This window comes from Astatotilapia calliptera, chromosome 19, assembly GCF_964374335.1.
Source record: "Astatotilapia calliptera chromosome 19, fAstCal68.1, whole genome shotgun sequence".
NCBI lineage: Eukaryota > Metazoa > Chordata > Actinopteri > Cichliformes > Cichlidae > Astatotilapia > Astatotilapia calliptera.
The window spans coordinates 10,960,276-10,984,084 of NC_137440.1; the positions used below are offsets into that span (position 1 = coordinate 10,960,276).

General features: G+C 37.7%; 1 protein-coding gene and 1 long non-coding RNA gene across 8 annotated transcripts; both read left to right on the forward strand.

The window, feature by feature from the left end:
• The first annotated feature begins 1,778 nt into the window (after positions 1-1,778).
• Positions 1,779-10,723, forward strand: LOC145422346 (uncharacterized). Its single transcript, XR_013903630.1, has 4 exons — positions 1,779-1,862; positions 3,857-3,888; positions 5,043-5,069; positions 9,681-10,723. It is a non-coding gene; the product is annotated as an uncharacterized LOC145422346 (long non-coding RNA).
• Positions 10,724-10,837: 114 nt separating this feature from the next.
• LOC145422345 (uncharacterized) lies at positions 10,838-22,835 on the forward strand. Of its 7 annotated transcripts, none has more exons than XR_013903629.1 (3): positions 10,838-18,412; positions 19,374-20,048; positions 20,141-22,835. XR_013903629.1 is itself a non-coding variant. In XM_080293589.1 (3 exons), exons 1-2 carry the CDS (start codon positions 10,919-10,921, stop codon positions 18,401-18,403), a joined length of 7,293 nt encoding a protein of 2,430 aa, XP_080149715.1. In that variant the 5' UTR covers positions 10,838-10,918; the 3' UTR covers positions 18,404-18,412; positions 19,359-22,835. The 7 variants fall into 7 exon arrangements, 5 of the variants coding, with proteins under 5 accessions (XP_080149715.1, XP_080149716.1, XP_080149714.1 ...); XR_013903628.1 differs by having other exon boundaries at positions 19,374-19,727; positions 19,912-22,835; XM_080293589.1 differs by having other exon boundaries at positions 10,838-18,121; positions 18,314-18,412; positions 19,359-22,835.
• The last annotated feature ends 974 nt before the right edge of the window (positions 22,836-23,809 follow it).

A 23,809-nucleotide genomic window follows, 5' to 3' on the forward strand; every position in this document is an offset into this window, starting at 1 on the left:
TTTTCAAATCAGGTCCTGCACGGTTTCCCAGCCAATCATATATGTGTCCTGAGGCATTCAAATTTGCATATTGGGGACTTCATGGCTTCTAAGCCAGCCAATCATATCTGAGGGCTGAGGAATTCAAATCCACAAATCAGGGCCTGCACAGCTTCCCAGCCAGCCAATCATGTATGTGGGCTCCAGGTATTCAAATTTGCATATTGGGGAATTCGTGGCTTCTAAGTCAACAAGTCATCCGTGTCATATATCTCTAAAAATTCATATTTTAATGATAAATTGTCAACACTTGAAGATTCCCCCATCTCTTCTGAACAAAACGGTGTAAGAATGACCGTTCTAGCTCCTACGGTTAGGAAATTATGGTCATTTGTTTGAGGGGAGTCATCATTATGAGAAATAGACTGCAATGATCCTGTGTCTCTCTGTGCTGCTGCGTGTGTAAAAAGGATGCACCTGTTTTGGAGGGAAAGAGTGCACAGGCTCTCTGATTGGTGGATTCAAATTCAGCAGCTCCCAGGCTGACCTAGAAACTCACTTTTCTCTCCCTGTGTGTGTGTGTGTGTGTGTGTGTGTGTGTGTGTGTGTGTGTGTGTGTGTGTGTGTGTGTGTGTGTGTGTGTGACAGAGAGAGAGAAAGCCTTTTAATGGGATGATCTCATTCTAAGATTCAAATTCAATATATTTAGACTGGGTGACTGAATTGGATGTTGTGTGTGTGTCTCTCTGTGCATGTGTGTTTCCTTATGTGTACATATTTGTGATTGTGTGGCTGTTATAGATTTTTTTGCTGATTTTTTTTCATTTAACAAGTATATTTGAGGGACCCTCAGCATGTTCAGCATTTTTTCACCTGTCCATTTTGCTTTTCCAATTTTTCTGTTTAAGTTATTACTATTGTGCTAAATCATACTATTTCTGCTATTTTATAAGATTTGTGCCAAATATAGTATTTCTGCCAAATATACACTCAACAAAAATATAAACGCAACACCTTTGTTACTGCTCCCATTCCTCATGGGATGGACGTAGAGACCTAAAATTCATTCCAGATACACAATATAACCATCCCTCCCAAACAGTGGTCACAAATCAGTCCAAATGTGTGGTAGTGGGCACATCTGCTATATTGAGGTAATCCATCCCACCTCACAGGTGTGCCACATCAGGATGCTGATCTGACATCATGAGTAGTGCACAGGTGTACCTCAGACTGCCCACAACAAAAGGCCACCCTTTTCTGCAACTTTTCAGCTTTTTCAGCTAGTTTTAGCAGACAGCTTCAGCTTTAAAGCAATTCAGAATTCATATGATTACAACCAATATGTATTGGAGTAAAAGAAACAAATGTGCAATGAACATGTCAGGAGTCGCTGTTAAAAAGTCTCATGGCAGTGGGGTTAAGGGACCTCCTGAACCTCTTGAGTCCTGCAGTGGAGTGAGATGAGCCTCTGCAGCTCCTACTGTGAGGATGCTTAGGCGATCACCAACACCAGCTCCTTGGTGTTGGTGTTCAGAAGAAGACTGTTCTTATTACTGCAGTCAGTTAAATAAATCCAGCATAATAAAGTACATTTTAACATAATGACCTTGTGTTTATTTATGTCTTTTAACCATTATTTCAAATTCAAAGAATCCCATTTGAAACATTTATTAAACTTATAGAATTAAATTAAAAGTTGTTTTTTGTTGCAAAAAAATCTAGTATAATAATATTTAAATTTACATATATTTTCACGTTTTCCATGCCAATTTTGTGTAATTGCGGAGTTTCCCACTTTTCCCACTACTCATGAATGCCTCCTTTTTTACGTCTCCGCCTGACTCCTGAATCTCCGTCCACTCTCAGCTCAATCCGTGCCGGTAAGTGCTGCTTCTCTGTCTCTCTTATCTGAAATGAAATGTCTATAAGCTGTATGAGGGATTTACCCAGTTGTTGTTAGTGACTTATGAAGCCAGTCGAAGTATAAGTCATGTTAAAGTAACACAATGGCTGCTTTTTTAGTGAAACGTTGTAATTTTACTATTTAAAAGGAGTGTTTGGTATGCTAGCCCTAAGTGCTAACGCCTAGCCTAGCTGCTATAGGCCCAGTGTGAAATTAATATGGTTCATTTGATTGTTTATTACAGTTATTGTGTTGTATTTGGTTCATTCGGTGTGTTAGTGTTTCTGAGTCTGTTAGGGAAGCTGAAGTTAGTTCTCTTCACAAATCAGTCAGTTAAAAACGGCCTCATTCTTTCGGTTGTGAGGTAATGAGCCGTCATTTTAGAACCACTGATTAGCTGCTGAAGCAGCAGGGTCGGCAACTTCAAAGGAGCCATTTTACCGCCATTAGCTGTGTCCCAAAACGTCGGCTGCATCTTTCGGAGGACCCAGCTTTCGCGGTCTACGTGGACCGAGAAGGCTGTGAAACTGGACGGTCTAGCCTTCAGATTTGCGTCACCGCTGTCTCGCTGGAGTTTAATAAACTCGGCCGTCTGCTCCTTGCTATTTAAAATATAACAGGACACTGGCGTAAATTCTCGACCGTTTAACGTTTATTGAGCTGTGTGAAAATCCCGGAGGACCCACCAGATGGATTAATAAAGCTTTATTTAATCTAATAATCTAATAACTTTGATCTCAGCCAAACCGATTTACTCCAGAACAAATAAAACACAGAAAAAGGCAAACAATTACATTTTTAAGTTATCAGAGTGACTTGTATATCATGTTTAACCTGAGTAGCGAAAGAGCGGGGGTCTGAACCCCCCTCCCGGCTTGCCATCGAGCCGGTGGGTGACAGACGTCTCTGAAAACGTCGGCACACTTTTGCAAATATGCGATGTCTTGATAAACCAAGCAGATATTTGTAATTTACACCGCTACTTTCTCGCCTAAAAATATGTTAAAAGTTTATTCGGGGAAATGAAGGACTCATTTGTCGGCCGCATTTGAGACAGCCTTCGTCGACTGGCTGTGACATAATCGGCCTTCAAATGCGGCCTCCGGAGGATGCAGCCGACATTTTGGGACACAGCTTCTGACTGAAAGCCTGGAGAAAAAGAGTCACGTGCCTGTACCGGTGTGTTTTTGTGCTGTGGGTTAATTAACAGAAGGGAGAGAGAGAGTGAGGATGAAACACATAATATAAGAATAATAACATCTCTTAACAAGAAGTTTTTTTTAATTAGTTAATTTTAGTTTTTTAGTTAAATTTTAAGAACTGTTTAACAAACACTTGTTTGTGCAGGTTGTTTTTTTTTTAATGAAACCTACACCTGCAGCTCTGTTTAACTTCTCACTTTGTGAAAAACTAACGAAATATAAAAAAGTCCACCTTCAAATAAATAAAATGCAGCAGTGCACCATTAATATTATAAATATGATATGTAGATATTTAAAACAACAGCATATTAAATGATACTGTGTGCAGGTGATAATATTTTTAGGAAGCAGAATTTGAATGCAGAAGAACTCAAATGTTGAAGCCTACAAAAATAACATCCAAGCTTTCATTTATGATTGTTCATGCTTTGAAATTGTGATGTCAGAATTTGATAAAGTGTGCAGAGCTAGGTGTAGCAAATCATTGCTTATTAAATCTACTGTGTTATCTAATAGCACCAAACTAATAGAGCTATCACATAACTGAGAAACGTGTGTGGCTTATTACAAATGGATGAAACCACATTTTACCTTAATGAAGACAGTAATCTTTAATAAGGTGTAGAAAAAGAGGAGAGTTGTTTGTTGCTGTGGTAAACAAAGAAGTGTACTGAATCTTTTGGACTACACAGAGTGATGCAGTATTGACTGTGATGCTGATTTGAGTTGTCTCATTCTGTATTTTTGTGCTTTGTCTTTTGTTACACAGAGTGAAAGAGATCTTTGGTTTTGCCTTTGCTGGTAAGTAAACAGTGATTGTAACTGAAGCAGTATGAACCTGGCATTGCGTAGCACATGTGGCAACTTACATACAGTAGTTTGACTTTTTGTGATATGTTTCCATTTACTGATTGGCAAAAACACAAAGTCAGGATTTATTACACGTAGCAGCAAAGTCCTCACACGGGACCTCTGACTGTCCCTGAAAATGTCCCTGAAGTTTAATAGCCCATTTATGTATGATTTAAATTTCTTATGGCTTATCAAATCCAAACATACAGCTAAATGTCAGTTGTTCATTTTCTCCTTATGTTTGTGGATTTAAGTAGCAGACAAAACAATGAAAGTGTTTTAGGGGAGTCGGTATAAGTGGTTGCTCAAACACTTAAGAGCTGCACAGTGATTGATTCATATTGTCTCTCAAATTCTGCTGATGTGTTACATTAAAGTCAGAACACTGTAGAAGTGTTTTGTACAGTTAAGCAATAATGAAAAACTAAGAGAACCAGAGGTGTGAGTGGACATTGTTAGGTACATTACAGCCAGTGTGTCTAATTAGTTTATCACTTATTTGGTGAATATGTGTTTTAAAATTTAATAGAAAAGTTGCCAAAAAGGTGACTGCAAAATACATAAATATTCCTAGCAACAGGTATAATGAAAGGGCTTTTTAGTGTAAAAATTTAAGACATTTAATTTTAATTACAAAACATGGTGCACCTCTGCTATTGTAACATGTCAATATTTAAAGGTATATTCATATCAGACATGATGAGGTTTTCTGTTGCTTCTGATTTATATAATTACTTTGTATCTAACATTTTGAAAAGTTTTGGCTTTCACACTTTACTAGTACTGACCTGTTGTAGAAAATGTTGGAGCCACAAAGCTTCTGTTTAGGAAATATTTGGTATATCCTGCACTTGTGCCAACAAATATTGGTGCCTATTCTTTTTACTTCTGTAGTAATGAATGCCTTTATTACACTTGCTATAGCCATGTGAGACGCTGCAGTTCATTTATCTCCTCTTTAGACTACAGTAAGCTCATAAAGCCTTAAATAAATTAAGAATTTTACTAGTTAATTTTTGTCACAGTAAATTGGATTGTGTGGGAAGAGGCTCAACAGTCTGAATCATCAAACAGTGATCTGATGAATTGTTTCCTTTCTCTAGACTGCTGATCTGATCGTCTCAAGTCTGGTAAGTAAAGGTGTCTGAGGTGCAATGGTGAGAAATGTTTCTCATTATAGGAGATTCAGTGTAGTGCTGTGAGTGAGCACAGCTATTGGTGATCATCAAAAGTCATCAAATCCTAGAAAAGTCTGTGTAAACATTTCCAGACCTACAGAGGTCGGTAGGTTATTGTAGCAGCGCATATTTTTTCACATTAGAGCAGCTCATGAACAGCAGTTTAGGTACAATTAAGTCTTCAAGTAGGGCCTTGTGGATTTCCAAAGCTTCTTTCTCTTCATTAAATTAAGTCACTGTCTGAAAACTGCTCTTTGAATTAGTCTTTTAATTAAAGATTTTGTTGATGACTGGAAAAAATCAAAAGCACAGATACAGCACTCATTTCTGTATTTTATGATTAAATGATCTACAAAGAAATTATCGTCATACTACATTTTTAACTAGAAAGTGCATTTTCTGAAGAAACTGCAGTGTGAATGCTTGAATCTGAATGTATGCACTGAAATGAAATAATTACTGAATTTAAGTTAAAAATTTTGAATGAGATTAAAAAAAAAAACCCGAATTTAACCTGAAAACAAAAGTGCTGAACTGCTAAAAGCTGAAGGTTACACAGAAGAAGTTGGAAAAAAGCTGAAAATGTTTTAATTGTAAATTAGAAAACCCTAAGAAATGAGAAAAGAACATTTAGAGTCAGAAAACATCTGAATGAATATTAAAAGTTCATATTCTTTGAATCACTGAATGACTAAAATGTGATCCCTCTGCTTGGATCCACACAGTTTAAAAAATTTAAACGTCTGAGCTTTGAAAGACACGGTGTTGGAAAGAGAACAACGATGGCGACGTTTTGAGGGTAAAATGATGGCTGTAACACTGTGGACACAGCAGCAGTTGAAAGAGAAGTGCTTAAGATGAATCTTGGTACAGTGGCAGGCAGAGCTCGTTAAGCAGGCAGGTGTGAGCCTGGTTGCTATAGTGACCGCACCCAATGGCTCCTACACACGCACACAGACATGCACCTCACTTTTGCTGCTTAAAATGAACAGAAAAGTCAGGCCGAAACAAATCGCTCCCAAATGAAAAGTAAAAGTCGTATTGACAAAATTCTTTCACCGTGAGCGACAGCAATGTCTAGTCTACCTAATTCTCAGTTTTCATGCCTGTGGAGCTTATTATATGGACGTGGTGACAGTGGAAAGACACCATGCTCTTCTGATTTTCAAACGAACCTTCTGAGCCATTTTAACATTAGAGTCTATGGAAGAGTTGGAGGGAGGAGGCTGTGCATTGGTGACATTTATGAAAGAACCATAACACCTAGTACAATAGTAAACACATTGGATGAAAGAGGACAGCCATGGCTACGTTTTGAGGGTAAAATCATACCTGTAGAGCAAACGCTGTGGACACAGCAGCAGTTTTAAAAAATATTTTAAGATTAATTTTTTTGCTCCTCTCACTCTAGCAGTTGAGCTGCCTCACTCTAGCCCCAACATTCCGTCCCATACACACCCATTATAAACTCTGAAACGGGTGAAAAAACATCATGAAACTTAAACTGGAACTGAAGAAAAAGTATAATAGATATTGAAAAGATAAATACAAGTTGAATAGTTGAATGTCTTGTCTTCGTTTTAAAGTTTGAATGGTGGCTCTATGTCAATGTATGTGGAAGTAGTAAGAGTTTAAAAATGAGTAAGTTGAATGAGGATTTGAAGGGTCTCCCCATTGAAATACATTATAAATTTTTGTTGAATAAAGTTGAATAAAATTAGAAATATAAATGTTAAAAATATGAAAAATAGAAGCAGTGTTGTCCAAAAGAATAGGAATCTAACGGTGTTTGAATGGTTTTTCTAAGTTGAACGGTTTTGAAGTTATAGGATTACAAAAAACGTACGGAATACAGAATAAAATATAATAATAATAACTAGAAAGTGCATTTTCTGAAGAAACTGCAGTGTGAATGCTTGAATCTGAATGTATGCACTGAAATGAATTAATTGCTGAATTTTGAGTTAAAAATATTGAATGAGATTAAAAAAAAAAAAAAAAAAAAACGAATTTAACCTGAAAACAAAGGTGCTGAACTGCTAAAAGCTGAAGGTTACACAGAAGAAGGAGTTGGAAAAAAACTGAAAATGTTTTAAATGTAAATTAGAAAACCCTAAGAAATGAGAAAAGAACATTTAGAGTCAGAAAACATCTGAATGAATATTAAAAGGTCATATTCTTTGAATCACTGAATGACTCAAATGTGATCCCTCCACTTTGATCCACACAGTTTAAAAAGTTTAAATGCCTGAGCTTTGAAAGATACGGTGTTGGAAAGAGAACAATAATGGCGACAATTTGAGGGTAAAATGATGGCTGTAACACTGTGGACACAGCAGCAGTTGAAAGAGAAGTGCTTAAGATGAATCTTGGCACAGTGGCAGGCAGAGCTCGTTAAGCAGGCAGGTGTGAGCCTGGTTGCTATAGTGACCGCACCCAATGGCTCCATACACACGTACACAGACATGCGCCTCACTTTTGCTGCTTAAAATGAACAGAAAAGTCAGGCCGAAACAAATCGTTCCCAAATGAAAAGTAAAAGTCGTATTGACAAAATTCTTTCACCGTGAGCGACAGCAGCTTCTAGTCTACTGAATTCTCAGTTTTCATGCCTGTGGAGTTTATTATATGGACGTGGTGACAGTGGAAAGACACCATGCTCTTCTGATTTTCAAACGAACCTTCTGAGCCAATTTAACATTAGAGTCTATGGAAGAGTTGGAGGGAGGAGGCTGTGCATTGGTGACATTTATGAAAGAACCATAACACCTAGGACAATAGTAAACACATTGGATGAAAGAGGACAGCCATGGCTACGTTTTGAGGGTAAAATCATACCTGTAGAGCAAACGCTGTGGACACAGCAGCAGTTTTAAAAAATATTTTAAGATTAATTTTTTTGCTCCTCTCACTCTAGCAGTTGAGCTGCCTCACTCTAGCCCCAACATTCCGTCCCATACACACCCATTATAAACTCTGAAACGGGTGAAAAAACATCATGAAACTTAAACTGGAACTGAAGAAAAAGTATAATAGATATTGAAAAGATAAATACAAGTTGAATAGTTGAATGTCTTGTCTTCGTTTTAAAGTTTGAATGGTGGCTCTATGTCAATGTATGTGGAAGTAGTAAGAGTTTAAAAATGAGTAAGTTGAATGAGGATTTGAAGGGTCTCCCCATTGAAATACATTATAAATTTTTGTTGAATAAAGTTGAATAAAATTAAAAATATAAATGTTAAAAATATGAAAAATAGAAGCAGTGTTGTCCAAAAGAATAGGAATCTAACGGTGTTTGAATGGTTTTTCTAAGTTGAACGGTTTTGAAGTTATAGGATTACAAAAAACGTACGGAATACAGAATAAAATATAATAATAATAATAATAATAATAATAAAGATTAGAATAACAATACTGTGAATGCTTTTCAAGCATTCACACTAATAAAGATTCGAATAACAATACTGTGAATGCTTTTCAAGCATTCACACTAATTAGGCCTTTAAATCGACCATTATAAGTGCTAGATTTAGTGGAGTGCTTATGGCTGTGCATTAAACATGTGACTGAAATATGTAGAAACTGCTTTGTAGGAACCATCCATCTCCAAATTTCTCATTTTGTCAAAAGTCATTCTGAGTAAAGTATTGTTTACTTTTATGTTAACGGATCTCAAATCCCTGTTTCTGTGTGCCCAGATATTATCATGTACTGTTGTCACAGGTACTTTGGGGATTAAATAACCTGTGATGTGGCATAAATTTTAAGCAGGTGGTCTGAAACTGTCTGCTCTAACCTCAATGTGTGGGTTTTGTTGGACCATATGATATTTACAGTAGGTTATTGTAGCAGCACATCTTGGTTTATAGACACTGTTTGTTTTTATTGTGTTAATAGAATGTAAAAATTTCTTTAGAACACTTCCACCACCATTTTTGAGCATTTTCAATCAGTTCAGTCCAATAATGTACTGTGGAACTCTTCAATATGTAAAGCCCTGTATGTACTGTATTTTTCGGATTATAAGGTGTATGCAGCTAACCAAATATTCAGACAACTCAAACTATTCAACTCATTCACAATAACTCTCAACATTTTTCACTGGTAACACAGAACAGTACACTCACTTTCTCTTTTCAGTCCTCTTCCACAAATCTATCAAATTCTTCATGGATTGATCGGTTTTGAAATCTGCTTCGTACGCATGTCTGTAAACAGATGCCAGGTCCTCATACACACACCATAATATTATGTTTAAGGACAATACGAATTACTCGGCGAGGCTCCTGACTACTGTAGCTGTAATGCTCCAACAATCCATCAAGCGCTGCAGCTTTGTAGCTTTCCAAAGTCATACCTAAAACATTTTGACAGATGTTTGAGCGCCGTGTAGCACATAAAATTGGGTTGAGGTCAGTAAGCACAGCCAGAATTAATACATAAGGTAAACTGTTGATTTTTGAGAAAACTAAAGGATTTCAAGTGTGACTTATAGTTTGAAAAATACTGGAAAGCCATGTTTATTGGAAATATGCCTAATTCCAGTCCCTTTTTGTCTTACAGGTGACCTGCTGCAGAAAACCCTCTCCCTCTATCTTTGACAAGCCATTAACAAGCAATTTCAGTCTGTCCTATCACTCTCCCTCTCCCTGCTCCATCTTTTTTGACAAGGGATTCTATCTTCTATCATTTCTCCGCCATGAACTCTATCTAATTTTGACAAGCATAAGCCCTAGTTTGACAAGAAACCAAGTTTGACAACAAACCAAGGTTGACAACAAACCAAGTTTTTGGAAATTGAAGTTACCGCAACTTCGACGATCTGTTTTCAGAAATCTGAGAGATCTCTGCTCTCACTGCTCCATCTTTCCTGTCGTTAAACTCTCTCATATCCACTCATTTTTTTGGAAATTACAAGTAAAAAGTTGAATATACAGTACAGTAGAACTCACTGTAGAAACTACTTACAGAGCCCTACATTTGTCATTTTAATTTTGCATTACACTTTGAAATAAACAGTGATAGTTTGGCTTACAGGTGCAATTACTTTGAGAAATTATATAAAATATACACCTCTTAAAGGTTTATTTGTAATAAGACAATCTGGTTATTTTGTAATATATACATTCAGACTGCTCTATTTAGATAAATATTAAATTAGATTCAAATACATTTTTCAAGTCTGTTTCACTGGCTATAACATTTGACTACAAGTTTAAACTATTATTATTTAAGGACAAACCCTTTTTTTGTCACTCAGTGTAAGTATTCAGTTACAATTGTCATCTAGAGGCTGCCCTGAGAACCCAGACTTCCTGTTTCCTGACTGCTGCAGAACATCCAGCTGAAGAATCCTCATCGCCTGTCATCTGATCACTACACCACCACAGCTCCTTATATTTGCTTTAGATTTTAGATATCTGAAAGATTTACACAAAGTCTACTTTAAAACTAAGAGTTTTATTATAGCCTGTTGATTGATTGTTGAGATTTATTCTGCATATTACTTCACAGAAGTATAGACCTATTCATTAACCAGTCTGGTTAAAAAAAAAAAGTATAATATACAGTTTTTGAAAAAGCTACAATAAAACTTTTTAAAGATCTTTCAATAACTTTTATATTTGTATTTAAGTCAGCCTTTTACATCAATTAAACAGTTATAAGAACACTTTACCATTTGTATAGTTTTACATTTATCCATTTAATAGAAACTTGAGGAGTTTTTCAGTGTTTACAGGTTGATTTTTGTATACATTTGTGTATAAATACATATAAGGTCCAGTTTGTACTTGCACAAAATGCCAAGGAAAGGTCAAAGGTCACAGTCCCAGAAGCTTAGATGGCAAAAGCAGAAGGAACAGGTAAATCTTTCTCAGACCAGTGAGCAGGTAAAGGTGTCTGTTACAAGTATTCCCAGTCCAGAAGTGCAGCTCAGTGTTCAGACAGCCGCAGTGTCTTATGCAGATGTGGTAAAGAGAGGTGTTTGCTCATCATCGGTGCCAAATGCTAAAGTACAGCAGGTAATCCAGACTGAACCCCAGCTAACTGTGCAAACGCAGCATGATGGAGAAGCTCCAGGACCGTCTCATGTACAGGTTAGAAACAGTGAAAGTCGTCCACGAGTGAGTAGCATCTGTGCATCCCGAAGCCAGGCCAATGCTAAGTATGGAAAGTACCGGAATCAGCAATGCATGGCGAACAGTTTGGTTTTCCTGTCATTCTTACACGAGGATGAATTCATTACCAGAGCAGATCTTAACCGTGTGTTGGACAAAGGCCATGCCGTGTATTCAGATGCCAGAAAGAGGTTTGTGAACAGCGTGTTTCTAGCCTGTGATGAACTTCCCACTGTGATCATCAGCCGCAGACACGAGTATCAAGTCGACATGTCTCAGTTTGCTCTTTATGGCACATTTGACGGTACAGATCATCTTCCGAGCCTTGAACAGGGACTACAGTGTTTGGCTTCAGACATTTGCTATGCTTTGCTAGTCATGGGAGGAACAGCCATTGCAGTTTCCAGGCTGACTTCAGGTGGATACGCATATTTTGATCCTCACCCACGTAAGTCTACAGGAATGCCATTGTCGCTAAGTGTAAGTGGTGGAACTGCAGTTATGTTAAAATTCACACGTCTTAACGACATGATTGACAGGATCAAACGTTTGTACCGAATGTGTAGCATCGCACCAACCTGTGCTTATGAGCTACAGCCTGTTGAGTTCCACAGTGAAAACGTTGCTGACCAAAGAAATGCTGATGAAAACAGACAAACAGCTACAACTGTTCCAGCACCAGCTTTAAATGAACCTGAATTTGAAACCCCAAAGTCCACTGAGCAGACACGGAAAACTGTGGCCGACACTTTAGCTACTGAAGTGATGTCATCCAGAGTGGATTATTCAAATGAGCCAGCTGCTGAGCTGAACAATTCTGATTATTTATATATAGAAACCTCTGCATCTTCTGTAAGAGACACTCAGGTAACAAAAGATTCTGTTCCTCTGAATGATTTAAACACTGCCTCCTGTTTAACTATGACAACAGATGAACTCTCACATAAACTGTTGAAGCATAATAAACAGCAAAGGAGAAAGATTAGGAGACGACTGTTGGTCCAAGAAAAACTACCACAGAGAAGGGAAAATCAGAAAAAGAAAGAAAGACAGATGTACGCTTTTGATGAAAGCTTTAAGGCAAAGAAAAAAGATTCTAGCAGAAAGTCTCATGATCCTGATCACAGACAGAAGAAGAGTGTGTACAAAAATAATCTGTGTAAACTCAATGCTACATATAGAGAGAAACAGAGAGAACATTTTAGAAAAATCTATAGAGATAGTGCTAAAATTAGAGAGAGAAAAAGAGAACGTGTCATAAGGATGTATAAAGAAGATTCTTCATTCAGAGAAAAGCAGAAGGAACGTATAACAAGAACATATAGAGAATCTCCCATTTTTCGAGAAAAGCAGAAGGAACGTATAACAAGAACATATAGAGAATCTCCCATTTTTCGAGAAAAGCAGAAGGAACGTATAACAAGAACATATAGAGAATCTCCCATTTTTCGAGAAAAGCAGAAGGAACGTATGAGAAAAACATATAAAGAATCTTATAGACAATCTCCTATATTCAAAGAACAGCAGAAGGAACGTATAAGAAGAAATTACAGAACTTGTGCTGGATTCAGAGAGAAACATAAAGCTTACATGAGGTCATATGTTTCTAACCTATATAAAGAAAGTGTAGAATTTAGACAGAAAAAACTATCTTACATGACTAAACGTTATGGAGAAGAGAGACAATTTCAGCAGCAACACAAGGACAATATGAGAGAACGAATGAGAGTAAAATATTGGAACAGTATTTCTTTTAGACAGATGCATAATATCAGATGTGCAATGAAAATAAAAAGAAAATATCGTCAGATGCATCGACCAGCTGACAGTTTACAGTGTCATCCAGAGAACACTTTAATGAATGAGGCCATATCTCGTTTCAGATCCAACATTAAGTCAGCACCATCTTATGTTTGTACTGTTTGTCTAAAAGCTTCTTTTCCTAATCAGGTGAAAATCTGCAAAAGAGAAAATTACTCAAAACACCAAATTGTAGCTCAGCAGTGTCTAACTGGTAAATTTGTTCATGTGTGTGATGAAGCATGTCATGATCACTGCAGCTTTCCTGTTGAGAGAAAAAAGGAGTATATCTGTCACACGTGTCACAGTTCCCTCAAAAGTGGACGCATGCCAAGACTTGCTGCTGTCAACGGTTTAGAACTGCAGGATATTCCAGCTGAACTGTGCGATCTCAACATTCTGGAGAGACATCTGATTGCCAAATGCATACCATTTGCTAAGATTATTCCACTTCCAAAGGGCAGACAGAGACTCATACGTGGTAATGTGGTGTGTGTACCATCTGAAGTCCAACAAACAGTTGACAGTTTACCGAGGATCAGAAGCCAATCACAGATCATGAGGATAAAGCTGAAAAGACGACTGTGCTACAAAGGCCATCAGCTGTTCCAGACTGTCACCTGGTCTAAACTCATTCAAGCCCTGCGTAAACTGAAACAAATTCATCCACAGTACACAGATATTATTATCAGAGATGATGCATTGCTTTGTGATCCAACGTTACCTGATGATGACAGCAGTGATGAAGCCAGCATGGGAAGTGATGATTATGATGAAGCAGATTTAATGGAAATTGACAACTATGAAAAAGATGCCCTTTTGTGCGAAAGTGAGTCTGAAAGTGAACAAGCTATTAATATGCAATCCTGTGATGAACAACCAGAGGAACAAAATCCAGATGAACCAGAAAGTGATTTGAACAATGGAGGTTTTGCTCTAGAAAGTTGTCTGCAGCCTGTTGACATTTCAGAAGAGATTCTCTGTTTCACTGATAACACATATTGTGTGGCTCCTGCAGAAAGAAACAATCCTGTTAGCTTCTTCAGAACTCCTCATTTGGAAGCCATGGCATTTCCTGTGCAGTTTCCTACCGGTCAGAATACACTGGATGAAAAGAGACTTCTTAAACTCACACCAAGTGCTTACTTCAAGTCAAGGCTTTTCAACATTGATGCAAGATTTGCTAAAGACACAAATTACCTGTTTTTCTCACAGTTTGTCACTGAAATACATTTGGCTAATTCCAGCATGACAATACAGCTAAGGAAAGGTAAAACTATGACCAAAGATGGACGCAAAATCACATCAGGAATGTTACAAAGTAAGACAGAAGTAGAGAAGCTGGTAAGAAATAAAGATGCAATCAGATTTATGCAGCCACTCAGAGGAACTCCAGCTTACTGGCAGAAAACTACCAAAGATTTATTCAGTATGATTCGTCAAATAGGAACACCTCAGTTCTTTGTCACTTTCTCTGCTGCTGAGATGAGATGGCCTGAAGTGATTCAAGCAATAAAGAGACAGCAAGGTGAAGAGGTTGATTTTGAAGCCCTGGACTGGTCAGAAAAGTGTGAAATTCTAAGATCAAATCCAGTAACCACCATGCGGATGTTTGATAAGCGTGTTGAGGCTTTGTTCAGAGATTTGCTTTTTTCTCCTGCACAGCCCCTTGGTGAGATCATTGATTACTTTTACAGAGTTGAGTTCCAGCACAGAGGTAGTCCGCATATACACATGTTGCTGTGGATTCGAGAAAAGGTAGAAGCAGATGTGGATGATGACCAAACTGTCTGTGACTTTGTGGACAGATACATCTCAGCTCAACTCCCTGATCCAGAAAAACAACCTGAACTGCACAAAAAAGTCTCTGAACTACAAAAGCACAGCAAAAACCACACAAAGACATGCTTTAAGAGTGTGAACTCTGGTTGTAGATTTGGGTTTCCAAAACCACCATCCACAAGAACAATGATTGTGAGACAGGATGAGGATTCAGACACTGAAGCTGCAAAAGCCAAACTCAGACCTTTGTTGAACCTGCTGAAGGAACCTGAAGCTGCTTCCCTCACCATAGAGCAGATTCTGTCACGATGCAACTTGACAATGAATGAGTATGAACAATGCCTCCAGAACATAAACAAGAAAACAGCTCTGATTCTGAAACGTGACCCAAAGGACTGTTGGATCAACAATTACAACCCAGATCTGCTTGAAGCCTGGAACTCTAATTTAGATGTCTCATTCATTTTGAATGCCTATTCATGTGTAGAATACCTCTGTAAATATATAACAAAGAAAGAATCTGGCCTCTCTGAATACCTGAAGACAGTTATCGATAACTCTGATAAGAACACCGTCAATGAATGTGATGAAATGAGAGCTGTGATGCAGGCTTACTCAAAAAAGAGAGAGATCAGCGCACAGGAGTGTGTGACTCGAGTCTGTGGCCTAAAAATGAAAAAATGTTCCCGCAGTGTTGTATTTGTACCAACAGATGATAACCCAGTAAAAATGAGTCGGCCCATGAGCTTCCTGGAAAGCACAACACATGACAGCTGTAATATTTGGATGACAAGTTTGAGTGATAAATACAAATGCAGACCTGAGACCCCAGAATATGAGGAAATGTCGCTGGCTGATTTTGCTGCCCTGTGCCGGTTGGTGAGTGGTCCAAATGAAGGAAAAGATGTGCTTCCTCTTCTAAACCAGCTTGGATTTGTACAAAGGCGAAAGAATGATAAACCAGCTATAATCAGGTATTACCACTGTTCACAGGAAAAAGATCCTGAGCAATATTATGGTCGACTGTTGAGACTTTACCTTCCACACAGATCAGAGCAGGAACTGAAACCACAAGGGTTCCAAACCTATCAGTCCTTCTACAACTCAGGTTTTGTACGACTTCCATGTTCAGACCACAGTGAGTCTGTGAAACGGATTGTGAAAAGAAATAAAGACAAGTATGAGAAGAACTCTGAGGATATTGAGAGTGCACTGGAAGAGTTTGAACAAAATAGGGATGTTGTGATCGATGAATGGTGTAATCTTGCTCCTGAATCTGAAGTTGTGAGGCTGCAATGTGATGAGAATCTTCCTGAGAGACATTCTGATGATGAGAACGAACAGGAGAATGTCCCCGACTACAGTCGTCAGTCTGATGCTGTAACAGAGATCAGAGCCATCAGAGAACAACCTGCAGTAGATCCAGCCGTGGTACGTGTAATGTATCAGAATCTGAACCAGAAGCAGGCCTGCGTGTTCTATGCCATAAGAGACTGGTGTATTCAGCGAGTTTGTGGTTTGAACCCAGATCCATTTTTCTTCTATATCAACGGTGGTGCAGGAACTGGAAAGTCACATCTGATTAAATGTATTCACTCTGAAGCATCAAAGATCCTGAGCAGACTGCCTGCTAATGCAGAAGAAGCTGACATATCAAATCCAACTGTTTTACTGACTTCATTTACCGGTACAGCAGCTTTTTCTATCAGTGGCTCTACGTTACATTCTCTACTGAAACTACCCAGGAGTCTGAAACCACCCATTCAAGGACTTGGTAACCAACTGGATGAAGTCAGATCTGAGCTGATGAATGCAGAAATGATTGTTATTGATGAGATTTCAATGGTTTCAAAACCCCTTTTTGCCTATGTGGATGCAAGACTGAAACAAATCAAAGGCACTCAGAGACCTTTTGGTGGAATGTCAGTTTTAGCTGTTGGAGATTTTTACCAGCTGCCACCAGTGCGACAGTCTAAACCTCTCTGCGTTTACGATCCAGAACAGATTGACCTATGGCAGGAACATTTTCAGATGATCACTCTAACCGAGATCATGCGTCAGAAAGATGATGTGGCCTTTGCAGAGATGCTGAACAGGATTAGAGTGAAAGAAAAGACGGATGAGCTTTCTCAGTGCGACAGAGATTTGTTGTCACAGGCTGTGACTGCACCAGAAGAATGTCCAACTGAGGTCTTACACATTTATGCCACCAACAAGAATGTGGAATCCCATAACACAGATACCCTGAAGAAGCTTCATTCAAACATCATAATCATCACTGCAGACGATTTCCAGAAGGATAAACGTACAGGCAGAATGGAACGAAGAGACAAACCATTTACAGGTGGGAGAAATGATTTACCTGACACTCTGAATGTTGCTGAAGGAGCTCGAGTCATGCTGACCAGAAACTTGGACACACTAAACGGTTTAGTCAACGGTGCTTTTGGTATACTGGTAAAGGTGGTGAGATCTGAAAATGATGGACACATAATCAAACTGGGGCTCAGAATGGACAACCGGCAGCCTATGAGACACAACCGCAGTGCTAATGCAGCATCTGATGATCTGGTTTACATTGAGAGAGCAGAGGAGAGTCTGAAGTTTAAAGGAGCGGTACGCAGACAGTTTCCTGTAAAGCTAGCATTTGCCTGCACAATTCACAAAACTCAGGGTCTTACAACACAGACAGCTGTAGTTTCAATGAAGAACATTTTTGAACCAGGTATGGCTTATGTTGCTCTCAGCAGGGTGACGTCTCTCAGTGGACTCTATTTGCAGGACTTGGATGAGAAAAAGATTTACTCCAATCCCGAGGTAACTGCAGCACTCCAAACCATGAGACAAGCCAGCGTTGAGGAAATGATGCCTCTTCTTCAGGTCAGAGAAACAGCCAGCAGACTTGACACTCTTACACTGATCAATCACAATACGGAGGGTTTGCCATCTCACATCAGTGACATCAAGAGTCATCATGAAATGTGTTTAGCAGATGTTTTGTGTCTCACAGAGTCTCACCTCCAAGGCTCCTTTGTTGCAGACAGTCTTCATTTGGACGGCTACACCATGTTCAAACGCAACAGACATGTGTCCTACACAAACTTTCCTCACATGGCCAGCAGAAGTGGTGGTGGAGTTGTTGTGTATTTGAGGAATCATTTTCAGGTTCAGGTAAAACAGTATCTGCATAATGTCACTGATCTTGAGTTTTTAGTGTTGAAGGTTCAGGCTCCATTCCCTGCACTCATTGCTGTTGTGTACAGACCCCCTGACTACAGTTTGACACCATTCATGCAAAACCTGGTAAGTCTTTTAGATTCCCTTGAAATAATGGACTGTCACCCAATCATTGTGTGTGGAGATTTTAATGAGAACCAGTTGCAGAGTGGAAGAAAACAGATTCTGGAGCAGTTTCAGTCGAGAGGGTATTCACAGCTGATCACTTCTGCCACTACAGACAAGAACACCCTGCTTGACCTCATTTTTATTTCTCAGCCAGATCAATGTCTCCATTCCGGTGTTCTGAGATCATACTACAGTTACCACAACCCTGTGTTTTGTGTCCTGTCCTCGAGCCAATCATGAAGTCGTCTGGTGAGTTTTGAAACAATTACAGATCATGTTTGTTACAGAGTTTACTGATTGTAGAGTATGAAAAATATTTTTCATTGGAAAAAATTGTCTTCCCTACTCTGTCTGTAAGAAGACCCTTTCTTATTGCAATGTTATTAATCATTTCACCAAATCATGGCTGTACTTCATGCAGAGCCGGGAGATCTGCTTTCTGTTATCATGCACCTCAGATCTGAAATATACTGCATTAAACGGACATAATTTATTTTTTATTCTCATGTTTTACATGACTAAATCTACTTATACATTTTTTCATGGATGTTAATTGTCATCTCCTTTTTTGATACTTTTTTTACTCTGACGTATGTATCTCAACAAACGAGATCTTCCCCTCCAAGATGCTTTCAAATATGAAATAGTAAATAAACAAATCACAGATAAATGCAGGTATTTATTATGGGTCACGTGAATAAATACAGACAATTATATTTTCTTGATTATAGTAAATTTTGTAGAATCAAATGTTTTTGGGATGAATGAGGTTTTGCTTATCATGTTTTACAGGTAAAAAATGTTAAAAGTTTTAAGCTATCTTTAGGCTACCAGAGATGTCTATAATTATACATTATGTAGAGAAAAACATTTTCACAGCTTACAGAATATGTATAAAAACTGATTTAGAAGTACATGGAAAGTTTCTGCATCCATTTTCTGACTTGGCCTTTATCCGGGTGGGTTTGGGTTTGGGTGGATAAAGGCCAAGTCAGAATTCTCTGAGCAGCTGGAAAAAGCTGCTAATAAACAAAGACATCAGAAAGCGGGGGCTTTAGGTGTAGCCCCCGTTTTCTGACGCACTAATTAGATTTAGTAACTGACACCCCATACCAGCATTATATAGACACTTGGGGGCTGAGATGGGTGGGTATGGGGGGGGTGGGTGGTGTTAAAAGCACTTTATGTTTTGTAGATGTATTTTTTTCAGACAGGGCACACACAGTCCTGTTTCCTTTGTGGGAAAACCTTCAAACTTCACCATCCTCAGCTGAAACAACAACATCTTAACACCATCTTCATGAACTGCTGAGCCAAACCTGATCCACCAGTGCTGGACTGCACAGATAACTACATGCCACACAGAGACTGCTGTTTTATGAACTGCCATACCAGTATGTCTTCAATGGAGAAGATGACACACCCATCACCTGACCTCCTGCCTGATCTGGAGACCATCATGATGCTGCCACACTACACACCTCTGAGACCATGAATGATGACCCCTACTGAGGAAACTGTATTTCCTGTCAGAGATGCTCAGTGATCCTCAGAGCAGAGAGAGGTATGATTCTTTATCTTTGATTAAAAAAAAAGTCAGTGTTTTTAATCCAATTAATCAATTTAAATCCTGTTTAGTGCATAAATAATTCCACACTCAAATGATTATACTTGTTGACACTTTTTGAGTTTTAATTCACATTATGGATTACAAATCTATGCTTTTTCTACTCTGTCTCTCTGTGCAGGTATTGCTGTCTTCTGAGTTCTTCAGTGTCCCAAATGAGACATTCAAACCTCATTGCAGAGCTCATGTCTTTCCTCACCATCATGTGAGTGTGAGATTGCTCTGGATTCTGGTTATGTGGCCTGCAGCACCTATAAGGTATTTCAATATTGTTCATTGTATAACTTATTTGTAGTTTTTAGGCCTTAACACAAATAAAATGTTCCTTTTTCTGTATTTTTTACAACAAGCTCGTCCAGTGTGCCTGCATTCCAGCTTCTTAGACTCTACTCAAGTGGACAGAGTATCAGTGTTTGGCCACTCTTACAGACACCAACTTCTGTCAACTCACTGCTACTGATCAGGCACCTCACTCCAGGAAGACAGAGGGCTGCAAGCCTGTCATCGTTTCCAGTGTGGCTTTGTATTCTTGGGGTAGCATCAGATTTTCCCACAAATATTCAAAGGTAACACTTATTTTAAGCTTAGTTATTAAATCAAAAGTTTTCCCTTGTGTTAATTTTATTTATTTTTTTGATTTTTTTTTTTGTTTTCTTTTAGATTTATATGCAGTGATTGGATGTGGTGGAGCTTTGTTAACTGTGTGGAAAACATCTGTTTGTGATGATATTTAGAATGAGGCTTTAAGGTGACAGTTTCCATGTAATTTCAATCCTTTTACTAAGCAAAAACATGTTTGCAATTAACATATATTTTTTAAGTTTTGTCTTTTGGATTTATGGTTAACATTCCTCTGTGACAGCAAATACTAAACTGGTCCAAGTAACCAGCATATCATTGGTCAAAGGCAAAAAGGACCACATGTCACGCTAGCAATGAATTATTGACTGTGTTTGTGTCACCAGATTTAACAAACAATATCAGACATATGAAACTGAACTCTGGATTAATGTGCAGATTTTTTTTTGTGGTTTTTTTATTGTTGAATAATTATTTTGTAGAACAAACCCAATCTATTTACCCAAACAATGTAACTTGTTTAGGTAAATAGTGGATTAATATATCTAAGTCTATAAGTATAGCAAGCTGAATTCATACAGACACACAGCTCTAAATCCTGGATTGTAGGATGTACAAAAATGATCATGTGATTATTATGGACATTTAAATAACTATATCTATTGAACCATTACATGTATTCTTTTTAGAAATTACACAATCTCAAAATGTGAAAAAAGAAAGTGTTTAAGAGAATAAATAATGTGTGTTTGTATGAATCCTGCCTTAGTATGGGGTGTCAGTAACTACATTAGTATAGAGTAGGTCTAACAGTGGTTTTCCACATCTGCTCTAATACAGGTCCCCAACCTTTTTTGCGCCACGGACCGGTTTATGCCCGACAATATTTTCATGGACCGGCCTTTAAGGTGTCGCGGATAAATATAACAAAATAAAACTAGTACCGGTACCGAAAAAAAGAAAATTTATTCATAACACACGTGAAAAGACCCAGGAAAACCGAGTAAACGATAAAAACGTTAACAAAATAACGCTGAAAACCGATAAAAACCCTGAAAACTATACATTTCACACCTGAGCCTCAACTCTCGCGGCCCGGTACCAAACGACTCACGGACTGGTACCGGTCCTAGGCCCGGGGGTTGGGGACTGCTGGTCTAATATATATATAGATAATGGGTCAGACATATAAAGTCATTTTGAAAAGTTCATAAAGGTCACATCCATTTATATGTGTTCCTCTTTATCATTTTATATCTGGTCACACAGCTGACTTGAGTTTTGATCAGAGTAGAACCATAACATTCATGCTAATGGTTCTACTGTTTACAGTTACTTTATGATGGATTTCACCCTGGTCACAGCACTATGTGAAAAGCTGTTAGAGGTAAAGTTAAGAAAATTAATACCTCATCATAAGTCACTCTCTAACGCAAAGCAGTGATTATTTTTCACTGTAATTTATTCCACAACAATGTTCTTTATTTGATCCTTGTTTCTTTAAATATGCAAATCGATTGTTCAGCTGTGTGACTCTCCACACCTCAAATATATCACAATGTGGACTTCATTTTGACAGTATTTTGTAGATTGGTACCATATTTATCATTAAATCAAGAAACTGTAAACTAATTGAAAAAATGAAGCTTGTGAAAATTTTAATGTGGCATAGGAACATGTTGTTTATCCTTGCCAAATGGTATTTACACAAAACTCCAGCAAATCAGAGGATATATTTTTGTCTCTCACTTACTATATATGTGTATATTTTTGCAGTTAATAGCCTATCATGTGTCTGAGCATCTTAGGGCCATAAACATAAACATGGCAAACAAGGATATGTTCACAATTCCAACAGATGCTTCAATTGTTTGTATAGATTTTAGATTAATTTGATTTGCATTTTCTATTAATATTTTTCTGTTTGTCCCAAATGGTATTTTTATTTCTTTATGCCATTATTGCAATCATTGGAAACAACTGAGTAAATATTTTGTATCATATGTTTCTAAAAATATTTGAATGTTCTACTTTTCTACTACTGGTTTTCTACTTTCTAAACTTTCTGCCACTTTTTGGCATTTTAATAACATTATTTTTGGGTGTTTTAATCTCTGACCGCAGCATCTTGTGCATTTATTACCTAAATGTTGTTTGTGTGGGTTTTGCTTTTGTTTGTTTTTTTGCCATTTTTAGATTTCACCAGCTGTGCAAACTCCGCAATTTTACCTTGGTTTTGTTCCACATTAGTTTATCTGCCGGCATGTTTTCTTCCTTTTCTAATGTTTTTGGTAATTTTTCACAGTTAAACAAGTAACTTTGAGGTTACTTCAGCATTTTCAGCTGTTATCTGTTGACAGTTTTGCCTAATTATTACATTTCTGCAAATTTCTAGCCGTTCTGATAAGTTGTAATATTTCTGCCAAGTTTTTAATTTTCTACTAAATTATATTATTTCTGCTAGGTTACACTACTTTTGTTTGTTGTGTTATGTTATGTTAAGTTATGTTATTCTAAATGATTGCATTTCTGCTAAGTTATTACATTTTTCTTAACTTGATATTGTTCTGCAAAGTTATTAAAATTTCAGCAACTTTTTAAACACTGAGTTTGATTTCTTCAGCTTCTTCAGCTATTTTCAACTATTTTCAGCAGACAGCTTCAGCTTTACAGTTTCCTCTAAGTGACTGCAGTTCTGCTAAGTTATTACATTTTAGCAAAGTTCTTTTGCTTCTGCAAAGTTTTTACAATTTCTGCAACTTTTCAGCTTTTTCAGCTAGTTTTTGCATACAGCTTCAGCTTTAAGCATCCACACTGCATTTTCGCAGGAAATGCAAATTTTTCTAGTTATTCTTCAAGTTGCTTCCGTACACTTTTCGCCGTAGAACTACTTCCACAATTTTCAGCCGATTTTCACCGTTCAAATTTTAAACTATTCTGCTATTTTTGCTCTTTCCGGCTATGACTTTTGCTATTTTTTGCTATTATACTTTTTAAAATATTAAGCTTTTTTCCTTTAATTTGTCCCATTGAAATGAATGGGAAACTTCAGCAATTCTGCTAAAATTTGCTTGTTTTTGAAACTTAACTACTTCCTCATACTTTCACCTAGAACAACCATTCAAATTTTAAAATGTTCACAAATTATTGGGCTATTCAGGTATGATTCAGCTTTTTCAAATCTTTTACTGTTTTACTTTTATGCCTCTTAAAGTTTTGAGTTGCAAAATTGTGATTTTTCACAAAATACATGTGTTGTTATGGTTGCTATGCTCTTGGCTTCCAGTGTGCCACTGAAGGTTTTGCAATTTTCACTTCATGTCCGAACAACTTCCTGCTACTTGCTCAATTTTCACTCAACTTCCACAAATTATACATCAAAACGTAGGTATTTTTGCTGGCTTTCAGAAAATGTCACCATCATTGTTGTGGGATTTATA